This window comes from Simochromis diagramma, unplaced genomic scaffold (assembly GCF_900408965.1).
Source record: "Simochromis diagramma unplaced genomic scaffold, fSimDia1.1 OVJJ01000275.1, whole genome shotgun sequence".
Classification (NCBI taxonomy): domain Eukaryota; kingdom Metazoa; phylum Chordata; class Actinopteri; order Cichliformes; family Cichlidae; genus Simochromis; species Simochromis diagramma.
In genome coordinates, this window is record NW_024386960.1 from 14,374 (window position 1) to 39,506 (window position 25,133).

At 41.8% G+C, this 25,133-nt stretch overlaps 2 protein-coding genes across 4 annotated transcripts; both read left to right on the plus strand.

Moving 5' to 3' along the window:
- The first annotated feature begins 7,994 nt into the window (after nt 1-7,994).
- Nucleotides 7,995-10,690, plus strand: LOC120737800 (low affinity immunoglobulin gamma Fc region receptor II-c-like). 3 transcript variants are annotated; one of them, XM_040038653.1, is made up of 6 exons: nt 7,995-8,188; nt 8,268-8,513; nt 8,599-8,721; nt 9,125-9,202; nt 10,020-10,106; nt 10,601-10,690. In XM_040038653.1, exons 1-6 carry the CDS (start codon nt 8,107-8,109, stop codon nt 10,654-10,656), a joined length of 672 nt encoding a protein of 223 aa, XP_039894587.1. In that variant the 5' UTR covers nt 7,995-8,106; the 3' UTR covers nt 10,657-10,690. The 3 variants fall into 3 exon arrangements, with proteins under 3 accessions (XP_039894587.1, XP_039894588.1, XP_039894586.1); XM_040038654.1 differs by having other exon boundaries at nt 10,050-10,106; XM_040038652.1 differs by lacking the exons at nt 10,020-10,106; nt 10,601-10,690 and having other exon boundaries at nt 9,125-9,525.
- A 3,764-nt stretch (nt 10,691-14,454) lies between these two features.
- LOC120737799 (Fc receptor-like protein 5) lies at nt 14,455-18,801 on the plus strand (the record flags this gene model as incomplete). Its single annotated transcript, XM_040038651.1, has 3 exons — nt 14,455-14,554; nt 18,280-18,495; nt 18,575-18,801. Coding segments are annotated over exons 1-3 (543 nt in total), but the record flags the coding sequence as incomplete, so codon positions are not given.
- Between the last annotated feature and the right edge of the window lie 6,332 nt (nt 18,802-25,133).

Below are 25,133 nucleotides of genomic sequence, written 5' to 3' on the forward strand. Positions count from 1 at the left end.
TGGAACACCCCCACTAAGGAACCTCTCTTTCAACATCTTTAGCAGGCCCCGCACCTCGCGGCCAAACACAAAGGTAGCTGGGCTGAATCCTAAGGACTCTTGCTTAACATTGCGTATTGCAAACAGTACAAAGGGGACACCCTCATCCCAGCTTCTGCCCGTGTCATGGCAGTACTTTTTTAGCATGGCCTTAAGTGTTTGGTGCCAACGCTCAAGTGCACCTTGTGACTCTGGGTGATAAGCACTAGACACAGAATGAGAGACGCCCAGGGAAGCTAAAGTCTGTTTAAATGCTCGAGATAAGAAATTGGTTCCCTGGTCTGTTTGCACTGTTTTTGGAAGACCAAAGGTGGTGAAAAACTTGATTAGCGCCTTAGTAATGTTTGCAGTGGTGACCCTCCGCAGAGGAATTGCTTCGGGGAACCGCGTGGACAAACACATTATGGTCAACAAAAACTGATTGCTTGCTCGTGTTCTTGGCAACGGACCAACACAATCGACCAAAACATGCTCGAATGGCTCACCAACAGCAGGTATTGGACATAGTGGGGCGGGGGGCACAGTTTGGTTTGCCCACCAGTTGACACATATGACAAGTATTACAATACTTCGCAACATCTGCCTTCATTGCCGGCCAGAAGAAGTGCTGCAGAATACGGTCATATGTTTTAGTTATCCCCAAATGTCCTGACCATGAATGGTCATGGGCTAATTGTAGCACGTGCTGACGCAAACTAGCCGGGACCACTATCTGTTGGACTACACTCCAGTCCTCCCCTAGCTTTGAAGTCCACCTGCGCATTAGCAATCCATCACAAACAACAAATGTCTGCTTCCTGTCTCCTGTCAGATGATCACTCATCTACGGCAGCAAAACATTTGGTTAACGATGGGTCTTCTTTCTGAGCGATAATAAGGGCCTCCCGTGTGAGGAGAGGGGGGGCTGCGGGTTCAGGAGCAGGCTCAGCCACTTCTTGAGCCAGTTCCTTGGCATCAGGACCCACCTCCTGCTCCGAGGGCATCACATCCATCTCCAGCATAGAGCCGACCACTGACCCTGACAAGTCAACCACTTCTCCCTGCCGATGGGCCTGTGACCGGGTAAGAACACCTACGGGAAATACATCCGGGTGCTGCCGGTTTGAACCATCTGGCAAGGGGTTTGGGTCAGGGGTCTTTGTGACCTCTGGGGTAGGATAAACCTTCCCGCCTGCAATGTCATTGCCCATTATGAAGTCCACACCATCAATCGGGAAACAAGGACACACCGCTACAGGAAAAATGCCACTTACTAGGTCACTCTGCACCCAAATTTGATGGAGGGGGGCTGGCACATAAGTCATTCCAATGCCCCTAACAATAACATCAGTGCCACTGGCGGTCTTTTCATCAAAGGCAAGTGCACTAGCCAGTATGAGGGACTGTGAACCACCTGTGTCGCGTAGAATGGTCACAGTACGCCCATCTCCAGGCTTACCAGAGAGTGACACCGCTCCTTTGAAAATGAAGGGTTTAAAACATTCGTCAGGCGTTTCAGTGCTAAGAGGTCTGCTACCAGGAGAAGCGTTTTTAATCAGCCCTATCCCTTTTGGTTTACGTGGTGTTGAAACTGGCTGTCTCCGCCTGTAGGCCTCGCAGTCCGCTATTAAATGGCTGGATTTAAAACAGTAGAAACATTTCCGGTCTGACCTGGGACGAGGCACAGGCACCTCTCTCCTTGTGTCTTGCTCACCACTAGGCTTTTCTAGTGTATCGCATCGCTCATGCTTAACAACACTGGTTTTATGGACGAGTGCGAACTCGTCAGCCAGAGTCGCGGTCTGCTGCAACGTAGAGACCTTCTGCTCGTTCAGATATACCGCCATCCGCTCGGTGACGCAGTTTTTGAATTCCTCAATGAGAATTAATTCCCGTACCGAAGCTAGGTCTGCAGCTTTACAGGCCATACACCACCGATCAAAGAGGACACTCTTTTCTCTTGCGAAATCCAGGAAGGATTGACCCTGCACCTTTTTCAGCCCCCGAAATCGCTGCCTGTAAGCCTCGGGGACTAGCTCATAGGCTAACAGGATTGCACTTTTCAGTTTGTCGTAGTCCAAGCTGCATTCAGCGGACAACGAGGAACAAACTTCCTGTGCCTTGCCCACCAGCTTGCACTGTAGCAGGATGGCCCACGCATCCCGCGGCCAACGCAAGGCTGTCGCTATCCGCTCAAACGATTCAAAATAAATCTCCACCTCAGTGTCACGAAATGCAGGGACCAGACGACTATTTCGTCCTACATCATACTGTACGTCTGTCTGTGACAGCGAAGCCACCACAGGAGGGGAGGAGGCCTGCTGGAGTTCCAGCTGTCGCAGCTTGACCTTTGTCTCTGCCTCCACCTTCATCAGCTCAACCTCCCTAGCCCTAGCCAGTTCCGCGTCCAAACGCCTAAGCTCTATCTCCCTTTTCAGCTGGAACTCTCTCTCACGCTCCTCCTTCTCCAGCTGGAGACGAGCCAGACGGATTTTGAGCCTAGCATCCTGCTTAGAACCCTCTGATGACTGGATGGAGAGTGGATCAAAACGGGGCAGCGTCACTAGCCCCCCCTCGGGCAACCCCTGGTCCATAGGTGTAGACACTGATGGTTCTACAACCTGGCCTGGAACGTGAGGCGCCACACTTGGTCCAGCCGGACCGGGTGTGCTCGGGGGTTCTTGCATTACAACCACCCTCTTCTCCAACAACCCGGACACCAGAGCGGCTTTCAGCTCGGCTTTGCGTAGACCAGTGGAGACACTGATCCCGTAATATGTAGCCAGCTCATGCAGATCCCTCTTCCTACAAACATCCAGCAGAGAAAGCGACGGCTCTGCCGTAAACCCAGCAATATCAAAAGCGGCCATGAAAACTCAAAACGGCCTGCAAAACACAAGCAAACCACTAAAGGGCCACACACAACGCCTTCACTACAGAACTACACACAGGCGAAAGAAAAGTGTTGTGTCAAGTCAACCATTAAAAAAAATTCTACCCACACTCCCCCCAGTCCTGCCTGCTCAGACTCTAGCCTGTCCTAGCTTCTGGAGCGTACCAGGCTCGAGGCCACTTTAAAGGCAAATCATCAAGTGCCACAGGCACCAACAAGCCTACCCCCAACAGAGAATTAATCCCCACCCGGGTTTGCTCCGAAAATAAAAAAGGCAAAACAAAAAACGAGTGTCCGAAGGAAGAGCAATTGCTCAGCTAGACACTCCCCTGTGCTAGCCGGGGAGAGCAGCAGCTAGCCAAATGACCTTCACACAACACACAAACACCTGTTCACACTTGCAATCAACCCAATTCCTTTCATTCCGATCCCGGACGAGCCCCCACTTTGTTACGTCCCCACTTAAAAGTCTAGGCGATGAGGGTGGGGGACAGTAACAGTTAGATCCAGGTGGAATGAAAAGAACGCCAGGCAGAGGTATTTAACATAAAATAGATCTTTATTGTAGGCAAACACCTCAATAATCATATAAATGGCAACAACAAAAGGAGACAGCACCGCTGCTTTAATGAGAAATCAGGGAGGTCAACCCAAAGTGGTAATGACCACTTCAACAAAGAAAGCAACAATAAGGCTTCAACAGAAAGAGACAGCAACGCTGCTAGCAAACAATATCCAGGCAGGCCACACAAACTAATGAAGGCCGCCGTCACTCATGGGCAATCACTGCTCAGTTAAACACTACTCACAAAGAGCCACACACCAGAAGGCTGGTCATACGCAGCAGGCTGTTCCACACCTAAGCCAGTAGCAGACTCTGACCAGCACAGAGGAAATCCACCAGAAACCTCTCCCTCCTCCACACTGCTCTTCTCCAGCTTATATCACCCCTGAGGGTAATTGGTTGTAACGAGAGCAGATGAGCAGCAGGTGTGACCTAAAGGAGGGGCAGAGAGAGACAAGGGGAGGGGCCAGAATGAAGGAGGAGGAGAGGGAGAAGACAACACCACGCCCACACACTCCCACAGCCTCCCAGGATGTAACAGCGTGTGAGCAATCGCGCACTGCTGACACGGACTCCCCACACAGAAAAACAAAATCCAGCCTGAATTGGAATTAAAGTAAACACATGTATTTATTTTATGTCGCTGATTTTCTGTGCGTGGAGTGTCAGCAGTGCGATTGCTCACTCGCTCAGCTTAGAGGGAACAGTGGTCATCAGTGTGTCTCTGCACAGCTGTAATTAAAATGTGTTCAGAGGGCCTCAGTGTCTGAATGGTTCCAGTTCAGCTCCATAATAGCAGCGTCCCTGGTTTGATTCCTGTGTTTCAGCTCATATCTGCCTCTCTCACTGAGAGGGACGTCCACTACATGGACATGGATTTGTTTATCAACCAAACTACAGATCACTGAGAGCAGAGGAAACTTGAGTTTGTTATGTGTGTGCATATATGACTGTCTAAAGGCAGGTTGGATACATATTCTGCTGTCTTTTTAAAACACTGCTTATTTTATATATTGCACAGGTTTTTATGTCTGCTGGTCATTATGTTTAACACATCTTAGTTATGAGACAGGCAAACTGACAGGCAGATTTTAAAAGCTGTCTACCGATATAAGGTGAAATAATGTTAGCATTTGTACCTTTACATGAAAACAAAGGTGACTCTCCTACCACTTTTGGGGACTCATTATTTCTTGTGCCAATAAGAACAAACCACAGACTCAGAGGAAGAGGGCGGGCTTTAATTGGTGTCAGTGAGAGAAATGAGAAAAAGCTCAAATGAGTGAGAAGGACGATGAAGGAAACATCTGTGCTGTGTCTGCTCTGTAAGTAGAATCTCTGTGTTTGTTTGAATTCTTGTACTTTGACTGTCTGCTCTCCTGATAACTGATGATGGAGGAGAAGACATGAAAAACAAATCAGGCTGAATTCAAGTTCAAACACCACGAGGACCAACTGCAGGTCTGAACTGACTCTTTATCTTTGCTCAGGAGTCGAGGAAACACAGCAAGCAGTGAAAAGATCAAATCATTTTATTTTTCTTACACAATTTCCTTTTTTTTTTTTTTTTACGTCTAAACCTCTTCCTGCGGGAAGGAAATATGTAATCAGTTCTGTTAATTTCTGTTGTCTGTCTGTCTTTGTTAGCAAATTAGCATTCACGATTTTTCAACAAAATTTTTCAAAATAATATTTACAAATTATTTACCAAAATTTACAAAAACATTTACAAAAACATGTAATGATAGATACCAATAACAGCTCAAGCTGATTTCATTTTAGTAAAAATTGCTCTCAAGGTCACACTGATATTTATATATATATATATATATATGTGTGTGTGTGTATGTATATATATATGTATGTATATTAGGGGTGGGGAAAAAAATAGATACTGTGTAGTATCGTGATATTTTGTTTGCTAATAATGTGTCGATACAGGGACAGCAGAAACCGATATTTTGTTACAAAAAAGGTTTTTGTGCTCTGACTTCAGAGCATGTTGATCCTTTTTCTGAGCAAGAATCCGGACATTCCTTCACTGTCCAAATGTGTTTAACTTTTTTTGGCAGCAATAAACATGACAGTTTACTTATTTTAATTTAAGACATGTTTTATTTTAATTAAGTTTAAAACTTTTTTTATCTAATGTAAAACTATATTTTGTTTTAATTTACTTTCAAATTCTTCAGTTGCTGAATGGGCTGCATAGTTTTCATAAATTGCATAGTTCAGAATAGCTATAATTGTACCAGATGGTTGCATTCAATTAAGTTGGACTAGACTGTAATACAAACCGTTCAGTTTGTCAACAATAAAACTGACTGAAATGAGAGAATGACTGAGTGCGAGACTTTGATATTAGATAAAATGAATATTGATAAAGTTTACCTTTATGTACAGAATCTGAATATCGCAAAATATTTTTAAAAAAAATTGCAATAATATCGTATCGTGCGTTAAGTATTGTGATAATATCGTATCGTGGGATGTATGGTGATTCCCACCTCTAATGTCTATATATATAAATATTTGCCAAGGCTCACCAGACATTTGATTTTAATTGTTAGCGCCCAATGTCAAAGTCATGATTGCTGATTATTTTTAAAATATGAAAGAGCATGGAGGAAGTTTTACAACACAATTAACACTTTGATTTGATTTGATTTGATATACCTTTATTAGTCCCACAAGGGGAAATTTCATAAGGCTGCCGACCTATTGCACGCAATGGCGGCGCCATCTTACCCTCCGACCATACATACATTACACAAACATCACATGGGGAAGACAGGTCAGAGAGGTATAACAATGGAAAATGCACCACATGAGGAAAGATAAGGAGAAAAAAATAACTCCCCCCAGACTGAGCTCCAACAGGGAGATCAGTTTGAGAACAGAAAAAAAACACCTCTGCACATAGCGCATGAAAAAACTCTTAATACACCAAAGAAACACATGACAAGCAACAGGGATGGGTAAAGGGTGCAGCATCGGAAGGGAATAAGCGTCGAAGGCATTTGGAAAGGGAGGGGGGATGAGTGTGTGCATATCAGTGTATGTGTGTGTGTGTCCATAGTTCAGCTGAGACAGTGTCCTTCGCCCTGCCAGGCTAAGTAAACAGTCTTCCAGCCAACCCAGGTGGCCTTGCATAGAATGGGAAGGAACAGACTAAACACAGTCGTTATCAGGGTGTTGTTGTTCAGCTCCAGCCTTGCAGCTGGCGGCAAAGTGGGTATCTGCATAAGTGATGGTATTTTTTACTTTAGTGCAAACAGCTCATATGAATTTCAAAGCAGTTCTACAGTCTAACACTAGCTTCACCATGCTTGCGTTCTGTGATGTTGTCATTTCTTGTGCTCAAGGAGCCGATTTCTGAGAACTCACGGCAGTGTGCCTCCCCGAGATGTCATCCGATTTGCGCCCAGAGATGTTATTCCGAGCTAGCCCTTCCGAGATGTATCCAGTCTGCAGTCAGAGATCTTATTCTGAGTAATCAAAGCAGCCGTAGCCTCTCCAAGATCTTATCCGTACTGACTCAATGAGCCCATTTTGAGAAACTCACGCCTCTCCCATCGTTCCAATCCCAGCGAGCAGCCTTGTGGGGGTTTGAACAGCCGGTTCCGCTTCCTTAATTCTTCGATAAGTCAGGGCCAAGCCAGCTCCGATCAGCCAGAACCCTGTTACCATGGTTCCGAAAAGGTAGATATCTTCAGCACTCAGGCTCACCCAAGCCCAAACTTCTCGTTGAGAGAGGGGTGTCAGTTGCATTTAGGGACCAGTTGATCAAATCCATAATTCCTCTTTTAGGTTTTAGAGAACAGACTGTGAGAGAATGTTCCAGGGAAAATACAAAAAAAAAACCCCATGAGACTAGACAAGGACATAAGAGGCTAAGCAAGGAAGCTAAGGGAGAGGAGAAAAGTTATGAGTACAATACCCTACGATGTCACCAAGACACCAAAAAGTTTCACAAACGCAATATTAAAACTCTTTTTTTTTAAAGATTATTTTACAGAAAATGTCTTATAACATCAACATTTTAGTTTAGCCCAAACTCTCAGAGGTGAGTTATTGACAATTTGAAGGCATCAAAACAGAAAATGAGCAGATACATGAGAGAGATGAGTTTGTGTGTTTGTCAGCTGTTTGTGTGGAGTTGTTCTTTATGTTCCCCTCAAATCAACCTGAGTGTCATTTCTCTTTAGTTCTGATCTCACTGCTGAGCTGCACAACAAACCAAGGTCAGTAACCTTCTTCTGTCACAGTTTAAACCTGATAAAAGTTCACTGACATGACCTGATTGGGTTCATGTTTCACAATGGAGCTCACATATAAAACTGAAAAAAAAAGTTTGATGAGATGAATCTTCCTGCAAAATACCATTTTAAAATGGTTTTGACAAAACTCTAACAGTGATCATCAGTTTTTCATTGTAACCCTCACAGCTCGTCTGACTGTGAGTCCCAGCAGCTCTCAGTTCTTTGAAGGAGACTTTGTGTCTCTGAGCTGTGAGGAGGACGACAACTCTGCTGGATGGACTCTGAGGAGAAACACAAGTAAAGGACAGAGGACTCAGTGTGGAGATGGGTGGGGAAAACTAGCTGATTCTTCTTGTAACATCACTTTGATGGTGCCTCATGACAGTGGAGTTTACTGGTGTGAGTCCAGAGAGGGTCCCATCAGTAACATGGTTAACCTGACAGTCACTGGTAAGCTGAGTGTGTGGAGTTAGTGTTGATGAAGCTGTGTGTAAATGGATGAAATGCTGTAGTTTGTCTCTGTGTTGAGGTGGATCAGTGATCCTGCAGAGTCCTGTCCTCCCTGTGATGGAGGGAGATGACGTCACTCTGCTCTGTAAAACAAAGACCACTCCCTCCAACCTCCCAGCTGCTTTTTTCAAAGATGGTGTCTTTATTGGGGATGAGGCTACAGGTCACATGACCATCCAGCATGTTTCCAGGTCTGATGAAGGCCTCTACAAGTGTGACATCAGCGGTCATGGAGAGTCTCCATCCAGCTGGATCACTGTCACAGGTGACACACTCACCTGTCTGTGTTTCTGCAGGTTCAACATTCACAATGTGACGACAACTTAATGACTGTGTTTGCTTTATTTTAGGGGAACACACCACCTCTCCTCCTGTTCTCTCTGTGTTGTCATCTGTTCGATCAGTCTGTGTTCTGGTTCTACTGGTGTTACTGGTTCTGCTGGTGAGACGATATGTTCACAAGAAACCCGAAGGTGAGATATTAAATATGTGCTTTAACGGAAGCATTTATTATCACTACATGTCTTAAATACACAATAGTTAGAATATATAAATATGGGAAATTTTTTTCACATTACATTTTTATGTAAAAATTTAAATTTAATCTAAAAGATTAAAACAAAGATTCAGAGAATAATGTGACAGACAACATAATGTAGAGCAACAACATATCAAATAGTGAAAAACAGCCGATTTAAAACAGTACCCGTAATACTGTGAGACGCTAGCTGTTTTACCATTAGTGTAGATGTTGGGTATCCAAGAGTCCACATTTCCCACATGCTCTTTATGTTACACCTTCCACTCGAGTTACTTATGTTGTAGCATTGAACAGAGGCCTCTTCTCATCCCTTGTCCTGTGCCTTCCTATTACAGTAGCCAACCTCTCATCAGTGTGTCCTGGTTTCTCAACACCTGACACAGCTCTTGGTAATGCGGGTGACGCCCAAGCTGGTATGGCTTCTGTTATCTGTCTCTTGTTCATACCTCAGGTAGGTTCTGTTAGCATGGGGGGAACTATCATAGGGAACCTTACTGGAAACAGACACCCTGGTCGGGAGTCTGAAACTTCAAAGGCGAGTTGTGTTAACAGTACACTATCCAGCTGCATATATACATATATACACAAATGTGTTTTAGGAAGAATAAAATATCTCAGACCTGTTTAGTTCAACTGTTGCAGATCTACAGGTTTTGTGACTTTTGGCAGAGCCATAATTGAGCATTAAATCTCTCAGCAGAGTTGACTATTATTTAGTTTGTATCAGGTAGACTTTACTATCACCACGGTGTCTAAAGAAACAGACTCTTCACAGTTAATCATTCATTGATACAATGAAGTATTTTTACTTCTTTCTTTATGTGAAACCACAGAAATGACTTCCTTTTGTTGACACCAGTTAACTGTAGTCTGAGACTGATCAGACCTCTCACCACAGTGTGTCCTGGTTTGGCTAACAGAAGTGTTCATGTTGTTAGAACAAGTTTGCTTTGTGCTCTGTGGTGAAGCGTCTCAGTCTGCATTAAAAGAAAATGGCAGCTTTGTGGTCTTTTGACTTCTATTCTCACTGCTTTCTGGCAACATGTTTTTCAGCAGAGGTGGTAAGAAAGGGGGAAAAACAACTGTGAAAACCCACATCTGTGTATAAAAGCTATCATTTCATTTCTGCCTAACCCGAAATAAAACTGTACTGCCGCAGCTATAGTGTAATAATAACACAATACTGTCATCATTGTACATGCAATCATTTCTGTTTCTTTCATTGTGCAGAGAGTGATTCAACTGTAATCTACTCAACAGTGAGAACACAACCCATCAATTATGAACAAGTAACGATCACAACACACAGGACCAGAGGTACAGCTACTCCTGTTTTTTAACTTTGGATGCAGCCAAGTGAGCTACTTGTGTCTGATTTCAGTCTTTATGTTAATGTAAGCTAATCTTGACCCAAGTTCACGATATCAAACTGCCCATCTCCCCGAAAGGAAACAGTTTTCTAGTTTTTTAGAACAATTGAGTTGGTCGGTTTACAAGTCTGAAGTGACACCACTCAATCAGCCAGTGAACAGAGCAAAGAGAAAGAGAGACAGAAAAGGTGGAATTATATGGCTTTTGTCATTTAATGTCATTTAATGCTGTTTATAAGCTAAGTGCTACAGATCTGTGGGATTCAGGTTTGACCTTTGTGAATTGCGTCAACCTTTTATGAAGCAGTTGTAAATGAGCTGGTTCCCGGTAACGTCTGAAGTGGGACTGTGTGATGCAGAAAGGTGTTGATTGGAGGTCTTGATTTAACTGCAAAGCTTGTAACAATGTTTCCTGTTTGTACTGTTTCTGTTTGTGTTCAGACTTTAAACCAGAGCCAGACGTCATCTACTCTTTACTACCATTCCAGCAGAAGTAGTCCACCAGTCCAACCACTGATGTCCAGCTGCTGGTCCCCGCAGTACCTCAAACCCCTCTAAACTCTGAAATAGCGCAGCTTTAACAAAGCTCTGTTCCTTACCCCCGCAGTACCTCAAACCAGAGGACATCCACATGTTACCTGTATCTTCTTTTTCCAATTATTTCGCCATTTCAAATTGGATGTATTCTGAGCAGAGTTTTAAACGTGGACTTAAAATCACCAATAATAATATAATGGTTTCTGTTCTGTTCATACTAGTGATCTATTTTCTATGTTAGATTAATAAAACGTTTTTCTAATTTGTTTTCTTCGTGTGGTTCTGTGGGTTTTACTGAGACCTCATATGGAAAATTGGACTTATCCCAGTTTAGTTGTGGCTAACAAATACACGGGTCATTTCACTGGATAAAATTAAGAATAAGCATTAAACTGGAACAGCAGCAAGATTCAGTGAATGTAACCAGTAAAGAAGGGGTTAGTACTGAGAGTGTGTCAATAAGTTTGAGGTCTCCATTTCCTCAGTCACATAGAAAATAGGTGTATTTTTTATTTTAATTTTAGGCAGACGAGAGAAACAAAACTGAATAGATATGAATCCTTACATCTCCCTATTGTATTTATATATTGATTGCAATTAATATAAACTAAAGTAATTTTTACATGTTAGGTAGGACTTCAGAAAATTATGAAGGTTTTTCAGCTGTACTGGAACAAAAAAACAAAACAACAACAGGTAGACCCAGCTGACTCAAACAGCTGAGCGTTTACTGATAAGTAACAAACTTATGAACATGTGACCCAGAGTGGATTTCCTGAACCAGCACAGAGTCCGCACCTCAGACAAGTTTGAAACAGACATGATTCCCATTTTTAAATGTGCTGCAACCTTTCGGTGAAACAGGTTACAGCAGAGCTGCTATATAACAGCAGTTAAACATTTTAAGATGCACTATTTAGACCATAAAACCAATGTAGCCAATGTGTAGGTTTAGGTTACATTTTACCTACATGCTGAAGAAAAATCAAATGGAATGACTAGTAAGGTATCATGAAATAAAAGCAAGATATGTGTTATTTTATCATCATTAGTGTTAGTTTAATTAAGTTTTTTTTTTTTAGAAAAACAATTCTTCCATTGTTTATATATCAGAAGTATTACACTGTCTCCACAGTCTGTTTCACCAAGTCAATCTTTATGCATAGTTAAACATAAAACTGTCACTGTATCAGGAACTGCACATGTACAAATATTTCCCTCTACTGGCCATAACCATGTGGAAGGATGTGTCACAGTCTGGCTTAGGCAGTATGAAGTGAGATAGAGGTCCCAAATGCAGCCACGCAAAACAAAACTTTACTATTAACCCTTTAAAACCGGTCGGAGCAGGCACGCTCCATTTTGCGTAACTATTTTTAAATCTCTGTAGAACTGGAACCACAAAAGGAGTTAAACTTACATCTTATGCCATCAGCTTGTCCTAGGTCACGGTTTCCTTCCACATAAAGCTTTAGAAAAACTGCATAAAAAACACTTGCAGCAACAAAAACATAATATTCCAGAAAAACACTTTGTCGATCCGATCAGATGTTCGCAAAACTTCCTAGGTTTGAATAGACATTAGCGCAAACTATCGTATGTCGGCCATTGCCTGCCTAAAGCCGGAAGTGACATAATTTGCGCGAAAAATTTTGTATTTTACCTTCAGGGCCTTATAAGCCTACACTGGTGTTTTTAAAAGTCATATTTGACTTTATGCTTTTCTGTATAGTTTCTGGGATGCTTTGAAGTCAAATTGTACGTTTCTATGGACTTCATTCATACATATTATTACAATTTGGGCTATAATGGTTGTATTGATGTATAGCAACTTGAAATGCTCCCAAAATTGGCACTACAGCATGTAAAAATATAAAGATAATCTCTGGCTTACTTGGTTCTATGGTAGGTCTTAAAGGGTTAAACCTATACTGAAAAAGGACAATCTTGACAAGACACAAATGAACAACTACAGGCCGATCTCAAATCTCCCATTTTTAAGTAAGCAGTTTCTCAACAGCTCAATTACTTCTTAAAACAGAAGAACTGCTATGATGCCTTCCAGTCAGGTTTTAGACAGAACCACAGCACTGAAACTGCTCTGACCAAAGTGTTCAATGACATATGTCTGAATACAGACAGTGGAAAAATGTCAGTCTTAGTTTTACTGGATCTCAGTGCAGCATTTGATACAGTTGACCACAACATATTACTCAAACGACTGGAGAACTGGGCAGGTCTTTCAGGAACTGTACTAAACTGGTTCAAAACATACTTAGAAAACAGGAAATACTTTGTATCAATAGGTAACTTCACATCCAAGCAGACAAGTATCACATGTGGAGTTCCCCAAGGTTCCATCTTGGGACCCTTCTGTTTAACATTTACATGCTCCCACTGGCACAGATTATAAAGAATAATAAAATAAACTATCGCAGCTATGCAGATGACACACAAATATATATCACAATGTCACCAGGAGACCGAGGCCCTCTACAGGCTCTTGGTAAATGCATCGAGGCAATTAATGACTGATTGTGCCACAATTTTCTCCAGCTAAACAAAAATAAAATTGAAGTAATAGTCTTTGGTGCCAAAGAAAAATGATTTCAGGTCACCAGAGAACTTCAATCTATACATCTAAAAACCACAAACCAGGAGAGAAATTTGGGTGTAGTGATGGATGCAGACCTAAACTTAGAAAAAACACATTAAGAAAAGAGCAAAATCAGCTTACTATCACCTCAAGAATATGTCAAGGATAAAAGATCTGATGTCTCAACGGGACCTGGAAAAACCAGTCCAGTCCAGCTCTGAGGTCTTTACACTGGCTGCCTGTCAGCCAGAGGATAGACTTTAAAGTTCTGATGCTGGTCTATAAAGCTCTGAATGGTTCAGGACCAAAATACATCAGTGACCTCCTGACCCAGTATGAACCTTCCAGATCCCTCAGGTCATCTAGATCTGGTTTTCTATCAGTTCGCAGAGTCAGAACTACACACGGAGAAGCTGCATTCAGCTTTTATGCTCCATATATCTGGAACAAACTCCCAGAAAGCCTCAGATCAGCTGAAATACTCAGTTTATTTAAATCCAGGTTGAAGACCCACCTATTCTCAGCTGCATTTGAATAAAACACTAAATACACACTTTTAAGCTTAAATTACAAAACTTACATTTAACTACTGATTTTATCTACTGTTCTGATTTTATCTACTGTTTTTTTTAATAAATTTTAAGTCATGCTTTTTATTTTTTTAAATGTCTCTGTAAAGCACTTTGAATCACCTTCTTGTTGAATTGTGCTATATAAATACATTTTCCTTGCCTTTCCTTGCCTACTATCCTTGGAAAGGTAAAATGATTGGCTAGAATCCAAAGTGTATGGCGTCTTAGGGACAAAAAAGTATAATGTGCGCTACTTTTCGGTCTGGTTACCCTTTATATCAGAACCATGATGCCATAATGGCACCGGATACCGGTTCCCATCCCTAGTGCTGATGCAGCAGATCAGGAGGGTGACCACGTGGAAAGAGGCAGTGGCAATGGAATGACTGGTCACACTTGGACTGCTTGGTTAGCGGCTGGCAGCGACATGGGTGGGTACGAAGACCGTCAGTTGGCTTGGCTGGCAGTGTTAATGTGACCTCTCGGGTAGTTCCGTGGGTTTCTGTGGGCGGGCTGTCTTGACAGGCCCCAGATGCAGTCATGCCAGACGTGGACGTGGTTTGGCTGCAGGACCATAGAGGGAGGACCAGATGACGGCGTGGCAGCCGCAGCCTAAAGCATGGAAGCTGCTGGTGGTGGCTGAACGGACTCCCCAGAGCTATCAGCGGACATGGGGAGGTGCTGGACAAGGTCTCCAGAACCCCCAGCTGACGAGGCATGAAGATTGTGTTTGTCTTTCTTTACTTTATTTCCTTAAAACATCTTACAGCCTATAAAGTCTGTGTGGTCTCCCACTTCCTTGTCACATCCTTAGAGCTGGGTAGTGACATTCTGTACATATAACAGGTCTAAAATAAAAACTTTTGTTCAAAGGAAAAATAGACAGGCATTTTGAAAGGTTTTTACAGAAACAAAGTTAAATAATGTTTCTCTACACGTGTTTCTTTACATTACAAAAAAAGTGGGTCCCTCACCCCTGTGGTGTATTCATTATGTCTTGTACCAATAACAAGAAACCACAGACTCAGAGGAAGAGGGCAGGCTTTACTTGGTGTCAGTGACAGAAATGAAAAAAAGCTCAAATGAGTGAGAAGGACGATGAAGGAAACATCTGTGCTGTGTCTGCTCTGTAAGTAGAATCTCTGTGTTTGTTTGAATTCTTGTACTTTGACTGTCTGCTCTCCTGATAACTGATGATGGAGGAGAAGACATGAAAAACAAATCAGGCTGAATTCAAGTTCAAACACCATGAGGACCAACTGCAGGTCTGAACTGACTATCTTTTTAATTACTGATTTCCAGAAATCAGTGATTACAAGCATATTGTGATTCCCTGACTTACTCTTCTTAACGGGTCCAACAAAATCCATTCCGAGGCGCTCAAATGGGGTACCAATAATAGGCAGTGGTTGGAGTGGAGCTTTGGAAGGGACTTTGGAGGATGTCATTTGGCACTGAGGACAGCTCTTACAGAAGTAGGCTACATCTCTATGGAGGCCAGGCCAGAAAAAAATGTTGTTTAATGCGAGCTGTGGTTTTGTGCTTACCAAGGTGGCCAGCCCAGGGAAAAGACTGTCCCAAATTAAGCACTGTTTCTCTAACTTCTTGGGGGACCACTAGCTTCAGAAGTGAGCCCACCTGATGGTAAAGTATGCCATTTTGCAAGACACAGTCACTTTTGTTAATGCCTGCCTCCTCTACTTTGTCTTTGTCTATTGCTCGCTGAAAACAGAAAGCTAAACTAGGATCAGTTTTTTGCAACTCTATTAAATTGACAGGAATTTGAAGTCGCAAAGGCAAGTCTGAATCAGTATGCATTTCTGGGTGTACTATAGTATGCTGTAACTTCTCCTGTCTCCTCTATCTTCGACTTTTCCGAGGCTTCCCAGGTGCAGCGTCCCATTCCTCATTTAAAAAAAAAAATGGCAAGGCACTCAAAACCTCTGAGGTTTCGCTAGATTTTTGAGCTCAGGCTCTAGTAACAGTCACATTGCATTGAAGATTCTGGTCTGACTCCAACAAATCAAAAAGCACTGGAAAATCTCATCCTAGAATAGCTGAATATGGCAAGTTCTCAACCACCCCAACATTTAGAAGGCCCATTCACCTTAATGTACAGCTGTTGAGTATATCTTCTCATCTCCGTGCACACCACAAATGGGGATGGTATCACTGACACAGACAATATTGGGGGGCACAAAATCTCTGTGTATCAACGTACGAGAACTACCAGAATCAAGTAAAGCTCTTGAAGTTGTTCCATTAGCTTCATTTTTTTATCATTTTAACAGTCTGGTCACACTGGAGCCCATGTTCAGCATGTGGATGTGGCATGAAACACATTTGAACCATCTTAGCTGAGGTTTTTGGGCACATTGGCTTTGTGTGGCCCCCTAACCCACAGAGTTAACAAAAGATCTTTTTTGAATTTTTTAATGGTCTGCCAGCAAACTGGTTCTCACCCACAGGAGTTTTATCTGCTGACAATGGCCTTTGATGATACATCTGGGCTGATTTGGGGCCTTCCTTTGGCATTTTATTTGCATTACAGGTCCAAGGTTGTCCTTTCCTCCTGGCAGCTACAAATACTTCTGCCAGCTCAGCTGCCTTCGCTGCAGAAGACGGATTGTGCTCTCGAATCCAAACCTGTAGCTCAGGGGACAACATTCTCAAATATTGTTCAAGGATGTTTATTTCACCAATTTCTTGGTTTGTTCTACCTTTTGGCTGAATCCATTTGCCGTACAGATCTTTAAGTCGAGCATACAACTCCTTAGGGTTCTCGTCAAGCCCGACTTCCAGTGAACGGAATCACAGCCTGTAGGTCTCAGGGTTAACATCATACTTGGACAAAATTGCAGCTTTAACTTTGTCATAGCTGAGAGAGTCATCAATATCCATATGAACGTATGCCCCTCTTGCCTTGCCCGTTAGCAGTGGTATTAATCGAAAAACCCAGTCTGTTTTTTCCCAACGATATGCTAAGGCAATGCGTTCAAATGTAGTCAAAAAATGCTCAATATCATCACTATCAGTCAACTTTTCCAGTCTGGGTTCATGCAATGAAAACTGACCTGATAATGACTGACTGGATTCAGCTTGAGCTTGAGGTGAACTAGAAATGTGAGGTAGCTCCCTTGACTCTGGTGACTCTGTGGTAGGTAATGGTAGCTCTGGTACTGGTGATGTCCGGGACTGCACCTCTAACTGTAAAAGCTGAAACTAATGTTTCAATGCTTTGAATTTTTGTTCTTGTCGTGCAGTTACCTCTTCTTGGCTTGCTTCCCGAGCCTCCTGTTGACCCATATGCAATATTGACATCAGATCTGACAGAGATGGCTCCCTTTCTTCAACCTCAGTGCTCTCCACCATTTCAGAGACTCCAATTTCCTCCTCAGCATCAGCTTCCTTCTGAACAGTTACTCCTTTCTTCTTTTCCACCTTTCCTCCCTGATGCATTTTCCTTTTTTCTGGGGGTGAAAAAACCTCAAAGAAATAAAAAAAAAAAAACAAAACAAAAATGTGTCCTCAACTGGTAGGTCCCACTGCTGCCAGCAGTTGTGAGGGACCAAGCAGCCAAAGCATAGAGGACACAGGCAAAAAGTATCTTCACAAAAGGTTTTCTTTATTGTAACCCTCAAAAAGTGCAAAATTACCAAAATTCAAAAACATACTTAGCAGGCCCATAAAAGAGGTCAACTTAATATAACTCTATGGAAAGTAATTTCCAGAAACTTAAACAAAACAAAGTGACCTGATTACAAAGACAAACGAGGGTAGCTTTTATAATGATTTGGCCAAACCATTTACACACAATAGGGGGAAAAACAAAAAAACCCAAAACACAATATTAACTAAGCACAGAATAACCTAACTAAACCATTTATCAGCTGTTGATAAATGTTTTCTACTGGCCACTCAAATACTTTTATTCTCCCTCATGGTTAAGTCTTTAAGAGGATGGATGTGGATGGACCTTCCACCATTTAAACACTTTTTAAAAAAATGTTTTATTCAAACTTGGCATCAAATAGAAAATGAGCAGATATATAAGAGAGACGAGTTTGTGTGTTTGTCAACTGTTTGTGTGGAGTTGTTCTTTATGTTCACCTCAAATCAACCTGAGTGTCATTTCTCTTTAGTTCTGATCTCACTGCTAAGCTGCACAACAAACCAAGGTCAGTAACCTTCTTCTGTCACAGTTTAAACCTGAGAAATGCTCACTGATATGACCTGATTGAGTTCATGTCTCAGAATGGATCCCACATATACAACTGGTGAAATGAACTATTAAAAAATGTTCCTTGAACATTTCTTACAGCATGTAGCATGATCAGATCATCAGTTTATAATTTTAACCCTCACAGCTCGACTGACTGTGAGTCCCAGCAGCTCTCAGTTCTTTAAAGGAGCCTTTGTGTCTCTGAGCTGTGAGGAGGACGACAGCTCTGCTGGATGGACTCTGAGGAGAAACACAAGCAGACGACAAAGGACTCAGTGTGGAGATGGATGGGGAACATCTGCTAAGTCTTCCTGTAACATCAGTATAACAGCACCACATGACAGTGGAGTTTACTGGTGTGAGTCCAGAGAGGGTCCCATCAGTAACATGGTTAAGCTGACAGTCACTGGTAAGCTGAGTGTGTGGAGTTAGTGTTGATGAAGCTGTGTGTAAATGGATGAAATGCTGTAGTTTGTCTCTGTGTTGAGGTGGATCAGTGATCCTGCAGAGTCCTGTCCTCCCTGTGATGGAGGGAGATGACGTCACTCTGCTCTGTAAAACAAAGACCACTCCCTCCAACCTCCCAGCTGCTTTCTATAAAGATGGCTCCCTCATCAGGAAGCAGCCTACAGGTCACATGACCATCCAGCATGTTTCCAGGTCTGATGAAGGCCTCTACAAGTGTGACATCAGCGGTCATGGAGAGTCTCCATCCAGCTGGATCACTGTCACAGGTGACACACTCACCTGTCTGTGTTTCTGCAGCTTTCAACATTCACAATGTGACGACAACTTAATGACTGTGTTTGCTTTATTTTAGGGGAACACAACACCACACCTCCACCTAGATCCACCTCCATCATTCTTCCTCCATCACTATCTCCTCCTCCTCTCTCTGTGTTTTCATTTGTTGGATCAGTCTGTGTTGTGGTTCTACTGGTGTTACTGGTTCTGCTGGTGAGACGATGTGTTCACAGGAAACCTGAAGGTGAGACTCAGACTTCCTGATCTTTCATGTCTGAGTTTGTTTAGTAGAATAAAGTTCACACTCATGATGATCACAGTAACGACTTGATTAAATGTAATCTCTGTTTAGATATTTAATTTGAATTATTTTTCATTTTGTAAAATTTCAGCAGATCAACAAGCTGGAGAAGATGACATCATCACACGTGTCATGTACCATGCTGTCAAAATACAAAGTAGAGGTATCGCCGTGTTTCCTACACTCGGTTTTTAGTGTTTTGTGTCTGTGTGTGTTTTGGGAGTAGATGTGTCGTGTGTTTTATAATGTGAGGACATTCATAAATAGGTAAGGCATACTTTGCTTGAAAGTTGTAGTAACAAACATGATGGCTGCCACACTATCAAAGAGCCAATCAGCAGCACACAAAGTATATGAACATCAGAAAGTTTCAGCTTCTTTTTTATCATAGTAAGGATGGAGTTCAATATACTTATGGTAACTTCCTGGATTACTTTGTAGGTAATAAATTATTTTAGGAAAGTGATTATTAGAGGAACAGCAGCTTTTTTCACTTGTTCTTTTCACCTCTGCAAGTTTCTGCTCAGTCTGTTTATTGTTCTAATGAAGACTTATTAGAAAATCCTTACTAGAAGACCAGCTCACACATAAAGAGTAGAAGTATAACTTGTGTGGTTTACTTACTTATTTTCTATGACAAAGTCATCAAACCATTAAATCAAGTTTTATCAGATGGTGTCTGGTGATTCTGCATCTGCCCTTGTTGTTTCCCTTTCATTTAGGCAGAGGTTATAAAACAACAGCACATTTCTGCTCAGAGTCAATATAAGACTGCTGCTGAGTGTTTGACTGGAGGTAGAATTAGATTTAGTCCATGAAGACTGTTTATGACTTTGGTGATATGATGAATTTTGAGGACATTATGAAGCAGTGAGGGATGATCAGAAGTGTAGAAATGCAGATTATTGTAACAGTAAAACTATTTTTGATCAAAAGCCTGAAATCGTAACAATTAAGTTCACACCTATATATATACACATCTGTGTCCTTTTAGTAAACATTGGCTAACTTAGACGAATGTTACCATGTGTGTTTCATACTGTACTTACTGAGTGTTGTTCACTGTGAGCTGGACTGTGTGTTTGTGGTCTGTGGTTAACTGAAGCTAACAGCTCTGCAGTCGTCCAGCATCCTGTTTCTGATAGAAAGACACTTCAGCTGCAGGCGTTTCAACACAGAGCTGCTCATTTTAAACACAGGAAGGATCATGTAGACATAACTTGGAAAAGCGTTTCTCTAAACTCTGCACACAGACCATCAACTCATTGATGATAACAATTCATTTCAATTCAATTTAATTTATATTGCGCCAAATCACAACAACAGTTGCCTCAAGGCACTTAACAGTGGTCGTGTTGTGAGAACATGTTTACTTTGAGCACTGTGGTGAAGAGAGTCAATGTGCATTGAAAGAGATGGCAGCTTTGTGGTCGTCCACCTTGTTATTCTCAGAAACTCTCAGCAGTTCTTTGTGGTCAGTTTGTGTTTCTCAGCAGAGCTGTTAAAAAGAAAAAGAAACTGTACAAAGGTGCTGATTTGTTTAAAGAGATGTCAGTTAAAGTTTTCATGATGCAAGATTAAAAACATTGTAATACAAATAATAATAAAATAAAGTTAGATGTAGTAGTTGTGCCTAATGTGTTTTTTTATGTATTCAGCTGCAGTCTATTCAGAAGTGAGAACTGAAGACATCACTTACCAGCCAGGAACCATCCGAACAAAGAAGGCCCAGGTAAAACTGCTCTTTACTTTAACTTTGGATAAAGGTCACTCTGCTTCCAGGCATCCTCCTAACCTAAGCTAACCAAATCACAGCACGATTCAAGTTCAGATCTCAGATTTGTGAAGGATATCACACTCACACTTCTCATCTCAAAAAAAGCAAACACATAATATATAAAAACAAAAAACCTGTTCCTATAAAAAGAGACATGGACAGAAAAACGTTAGATCAATGATAGAGGTGCTGTCCTCCTTCTCTTGAAACAACAGTCAAGAGTTTGATGTTACATAACTTGTAAGATTTAAAGACATTTTGTAAATCTAATTGGATTGACTGACTGACTACAAACAAAAAAAGCCTCCTGATAGTCACACCTTTGGTATCCCTTTCAAAATCCTGTCACCTTGTCTTCCAGTTGTTGCATTTACAAGCAACAGCTGAAGAAAACTTGACCTCTGATCTTGACCTTGGAGGTTAATGATACTGAGATCTGAACTGATCCAAGAGTGTCAGTAGATGTGTCTATGATATCAATTTGAAGCTCATATGCCACCCTGCTCAAATGATCACATTCACAAAATTAGGTGTCCACGCTGTCCGCCCACCAGGGTGACAACAATACCCCATCAGCCTGTTACATCTGAGAGGTAAAAACTATTTTGCACAGCAGGAAAAGCAGATTCTGACAGCAGCCGGGTCCTGTTTCTATATAAGCTAATAATGATTATCCCCCAGGGTTGCAGTTTTGTGATGGTTAGCAGTATTTCCTAACAGCAGAAAGGTAACAAGTTAAAATCCATGTGCTTTTATGTGTGGATGTGCATGTTCTCTTGCATAGTCCAAAGACATCCATGGGTTTATTTTAATTTGTGATTTCAAACCGAACGTACGTGTGAATATGAGAGTTTGTTTCAGGTCTTTGGGTTCCAGTTTGACTTTTGGGAACTTCAAAAAGCTCTGTGATCTGAGCTGGTTCCCAGTAAAATCTGAACTGGGACTGTGTGTGATGCAGAGAGGTGGAGATTGGAGGTCTTGGTTAAACTACAAAGCTTGTAATCATGTTTCCTGTTGTTTGAACTGTGTGTGTTTGTGTTCAGACTTTAAACCAGAGCCAGACGTCGTCTACTCTTCACTGAAGTAGTCCACCAGTCCAACCACTGATGTCCAGCTACTGGTCTCTAACTGGTCTCCCAGCACCTCAGACCAGAGGACATCCACATTATATTATCTTTTTTTTTTCCTATTCATGGTCACTTAACTGTTTTTTTTTTTTTTGTTTGTTTTTTAATATTTCATTTATGTTTGTTGCTCTTGGGAGTAATTTTTTTCTCCTCGGGATTAAGAAACTTTTGCTGTCACTCTATTTTTATGGTGTGGTTCTGTGTATTTCACCAGTGTATCACATGGAACATCACACTTCACTGATTATCAGTGCAGATAACAAAGAATATGCATTAAACCAGAACCACACTCAGTCATCATTCAGTGGCTGCACAGAAATGATTGAGTAGAGGATGTATGTGTTTGAGAATGACTTTGTTTCCTTTGTCACCCAGAAACCAAAAGCAGCCACTGACACGACAATGATTCATTTTGTTAAATTTTAAAAGCAAAAATTAAATAAAACTCTCTGGTTTCAGGTTTCTAATTGTGAGTTCTTGTTTTTTTATGATTGCACATTCAAAATTCAGAGGAATATTGACTGTTAGTCAAATCAAATTAGGCAATTTGAACAGATGCAATTGGACTACATGGATATTTTTTCTGTTGTGATTCATCACAAACATATAATAATAGGAGTCAGTCTTTTCAATGTTAAATGTTTATCTGTCTATTATTTATTTCTAACATCCCTGTGAAGCATTTAGTGTCACACTCAGTAGTTCAGATTAAAAGCAGAGCTGAAGTGTTAATGGCTAATAAACAACAAACTCACGAACATGTGACTCAGGATCTCAAAATCTGAACCAGCCCAGAGCTCCTCCTACTAATCTTGTCAGTGAAGCTTGAAATGGCCATAAGTCATTTAAAGTCTGCTGCCATCTACTGGTAAACTACTAACTTCATAATTTTCATAGATAACTATTTCAAATTACTTGTCAATTTTATAAGAAGCTATAGTTCTTCATTTTTCCCAGGCAGTTCCTTCATTTGTGTCCTTAGTGAGATGACAGCTTTTTAACAACATCTCTAAAGACATGAACAAAAACTCTACTAGCTCACCTGGAGGAACGCTCTGTTGATGATGTCATATATGAATGTGCCATCCTGGAAAATGTTTCCAGTCTTACTGGACTGCAAGTACCATTTTATTAATCCAGGGCTGATAAATACACAGAATAGGCAAAAAGTGAGTTTTGTTATTTTTATTTAATGGTATTCTACATATAGCACTTTATAAAATATGCTTCACAACCCAAACACTTTTCTTCTACATCTAGGAGAGAGCATTCTAAATAACATTCACACTCCAATGAAGACACTGGGAGCAGCTTGGGGTTCAGTATATTGGATTAGACAGGGATTAAATTCAAATTATTATTTGTCACATACACACACATACACAGTACGATATGCAGTGAAATGCTTACACAACTGCTCGTGACCTGAAAGGAAAAAAAGAAGGCTATGAATAAGATGGGAAATAAATATGAAAAATAAAAAGGGTAAATTTAACTGGAAAAAATAAGATAAATATATAAATTAAAGTTGAAAATGAAATAACTGTACAACAAAATACACAGTATAGAAATATATAAAAATGTATGAAGATATATATATATATATATATATATATATATATATATATACACACACACACACACACACACACACACACAATAACAGCAGCCGTACAAGTATTAAATGGAATTGAAGAAATATAATGTCCAGTGTTGTGCAATCCACATTTGTAAGTGTCTTGTGCAGTGCAAATATCCTTAAAGTGATTTAATGATGAAGTGATTCGATTAGATGACCACGCATCTAACCGAATTAGTGTAAACAATGTCCAGAATGTCCAGTGTGTGTGTAAGAACCATATGTGTGGGTCAGTACTGTGTGGTGGTGTGATTGAGAGACCATATTGCCTGCGTGAAGAAGCTCCTCCTCAGTCTCTCTGTGTTGGTCTTCAGAGAGCGGAATCGCTTTCCTGACCTCAACAGAGAGAACAGTCTGTTGTTGGGATGGCTGAGGTCCTTCATGATCTTCCTGGCCTTGGTCCAGCACGGCCTGCTGTAGATTGAGTGCAGGTCAGGGAGCTTGGAGCGGATGGTGCGCTCAGCTGATCGCACAAACCTCTGTAGAGCTCGTCTGTCCTGCTTGGTGCTGTTCCCGAAACAGGTTGAGATGTTTCCCGTCAGGATGCTCTCTATGGTGCACGAGTAAAAGTTCCTGAGCACCTTGGAGGGCAGTTGGAAGTCTCTCAAGCGTCTGAGGTGGTAGAGACGCTGACAGGCCTTTTTCACCACGGTGTTGATGTGACAGGACCATGACAGGTCCTGCGTGATGTGAACTCCGAGGTATTTGAAGCTGTCCACTCTCTCCACTGGGCACTTGTTGATGACGGGGGTCTGGTAGTTCCTCTCCTGCTTAGTGCTGAAGTTCACTATCAGCTCCTTTGTCTTACTGACGTTTAGAAGGAGGTTGTTCCTCTGGCACCAGTTCTCCAGATTCCTAATCTCCTTCAGGTAGGCCGTCTCATTGTTATCAGAGATCAGGCCCACCACGGCGGTATCGTCAGCAAACGTAATGATGGTGGTGGAGCTGGTAGTGGCCACACAGTCATATGTGTACAAAGAGTACAGCAGGGGGCTCAGAACACACCCCTGGGGGGCTTCAGTGCTGGGAGTGATGGAGGCTGAGACATGTCCGCCCATCCTTACTGCCTGTGGTCTGCCAGTTAGGAAGTTGGCAATCCACTGACACATAGATGAGCTGAGTCCCAGATGCTCCAGCTTGGTGGTGAGTGTGGAGGGAATTATGGTGTTAAATGCAGAGCTGTAGTCTATGAAGAGCATTTTAACATAATTCCCCCTTCTAGTGTCCAAGTGAGTGAGTGATGTGTGGAGGAGATGAGAGATGGCATCGTCTGTGGAACGATTTGGACGGTAAGCGAACTGTAGTGGGTCCAGTGTGTCTGGTAGTGAAGAAATGATGAAGTCTCTGACCAGGCGTTCAAAGCACTTCATCACTACTGAGGTGAGGGCTACAAGGCGATAGTCATTGAGAGAAGCAGGGTGGGGTTTCTTCAGGACAGGAACAATGATGGATACAACAG

Coding starts and splice junctions, on each gene's coding strand:
- LOC120737800 (XM_040038652.1), top strand. CDS start 8,107: ATGGTGCCTCATGACAGTGGAGTTTACTGGTGTGAGTCCAGAGAGGGT. Junction 8,514..8,598: donor CAGCTGGATCACTGTCACAG/GTGACACACTCA, acceptor GCTTTATTTTAG/GGGAACACACCACCTCTCCT. Junction 8,722..9,124: donor TGTTCACAAGAAACCCGAAG/GTGAGATATTAA, acceptor TTCCTATTACAG/TAGCCAACCTCTCATCAGTG.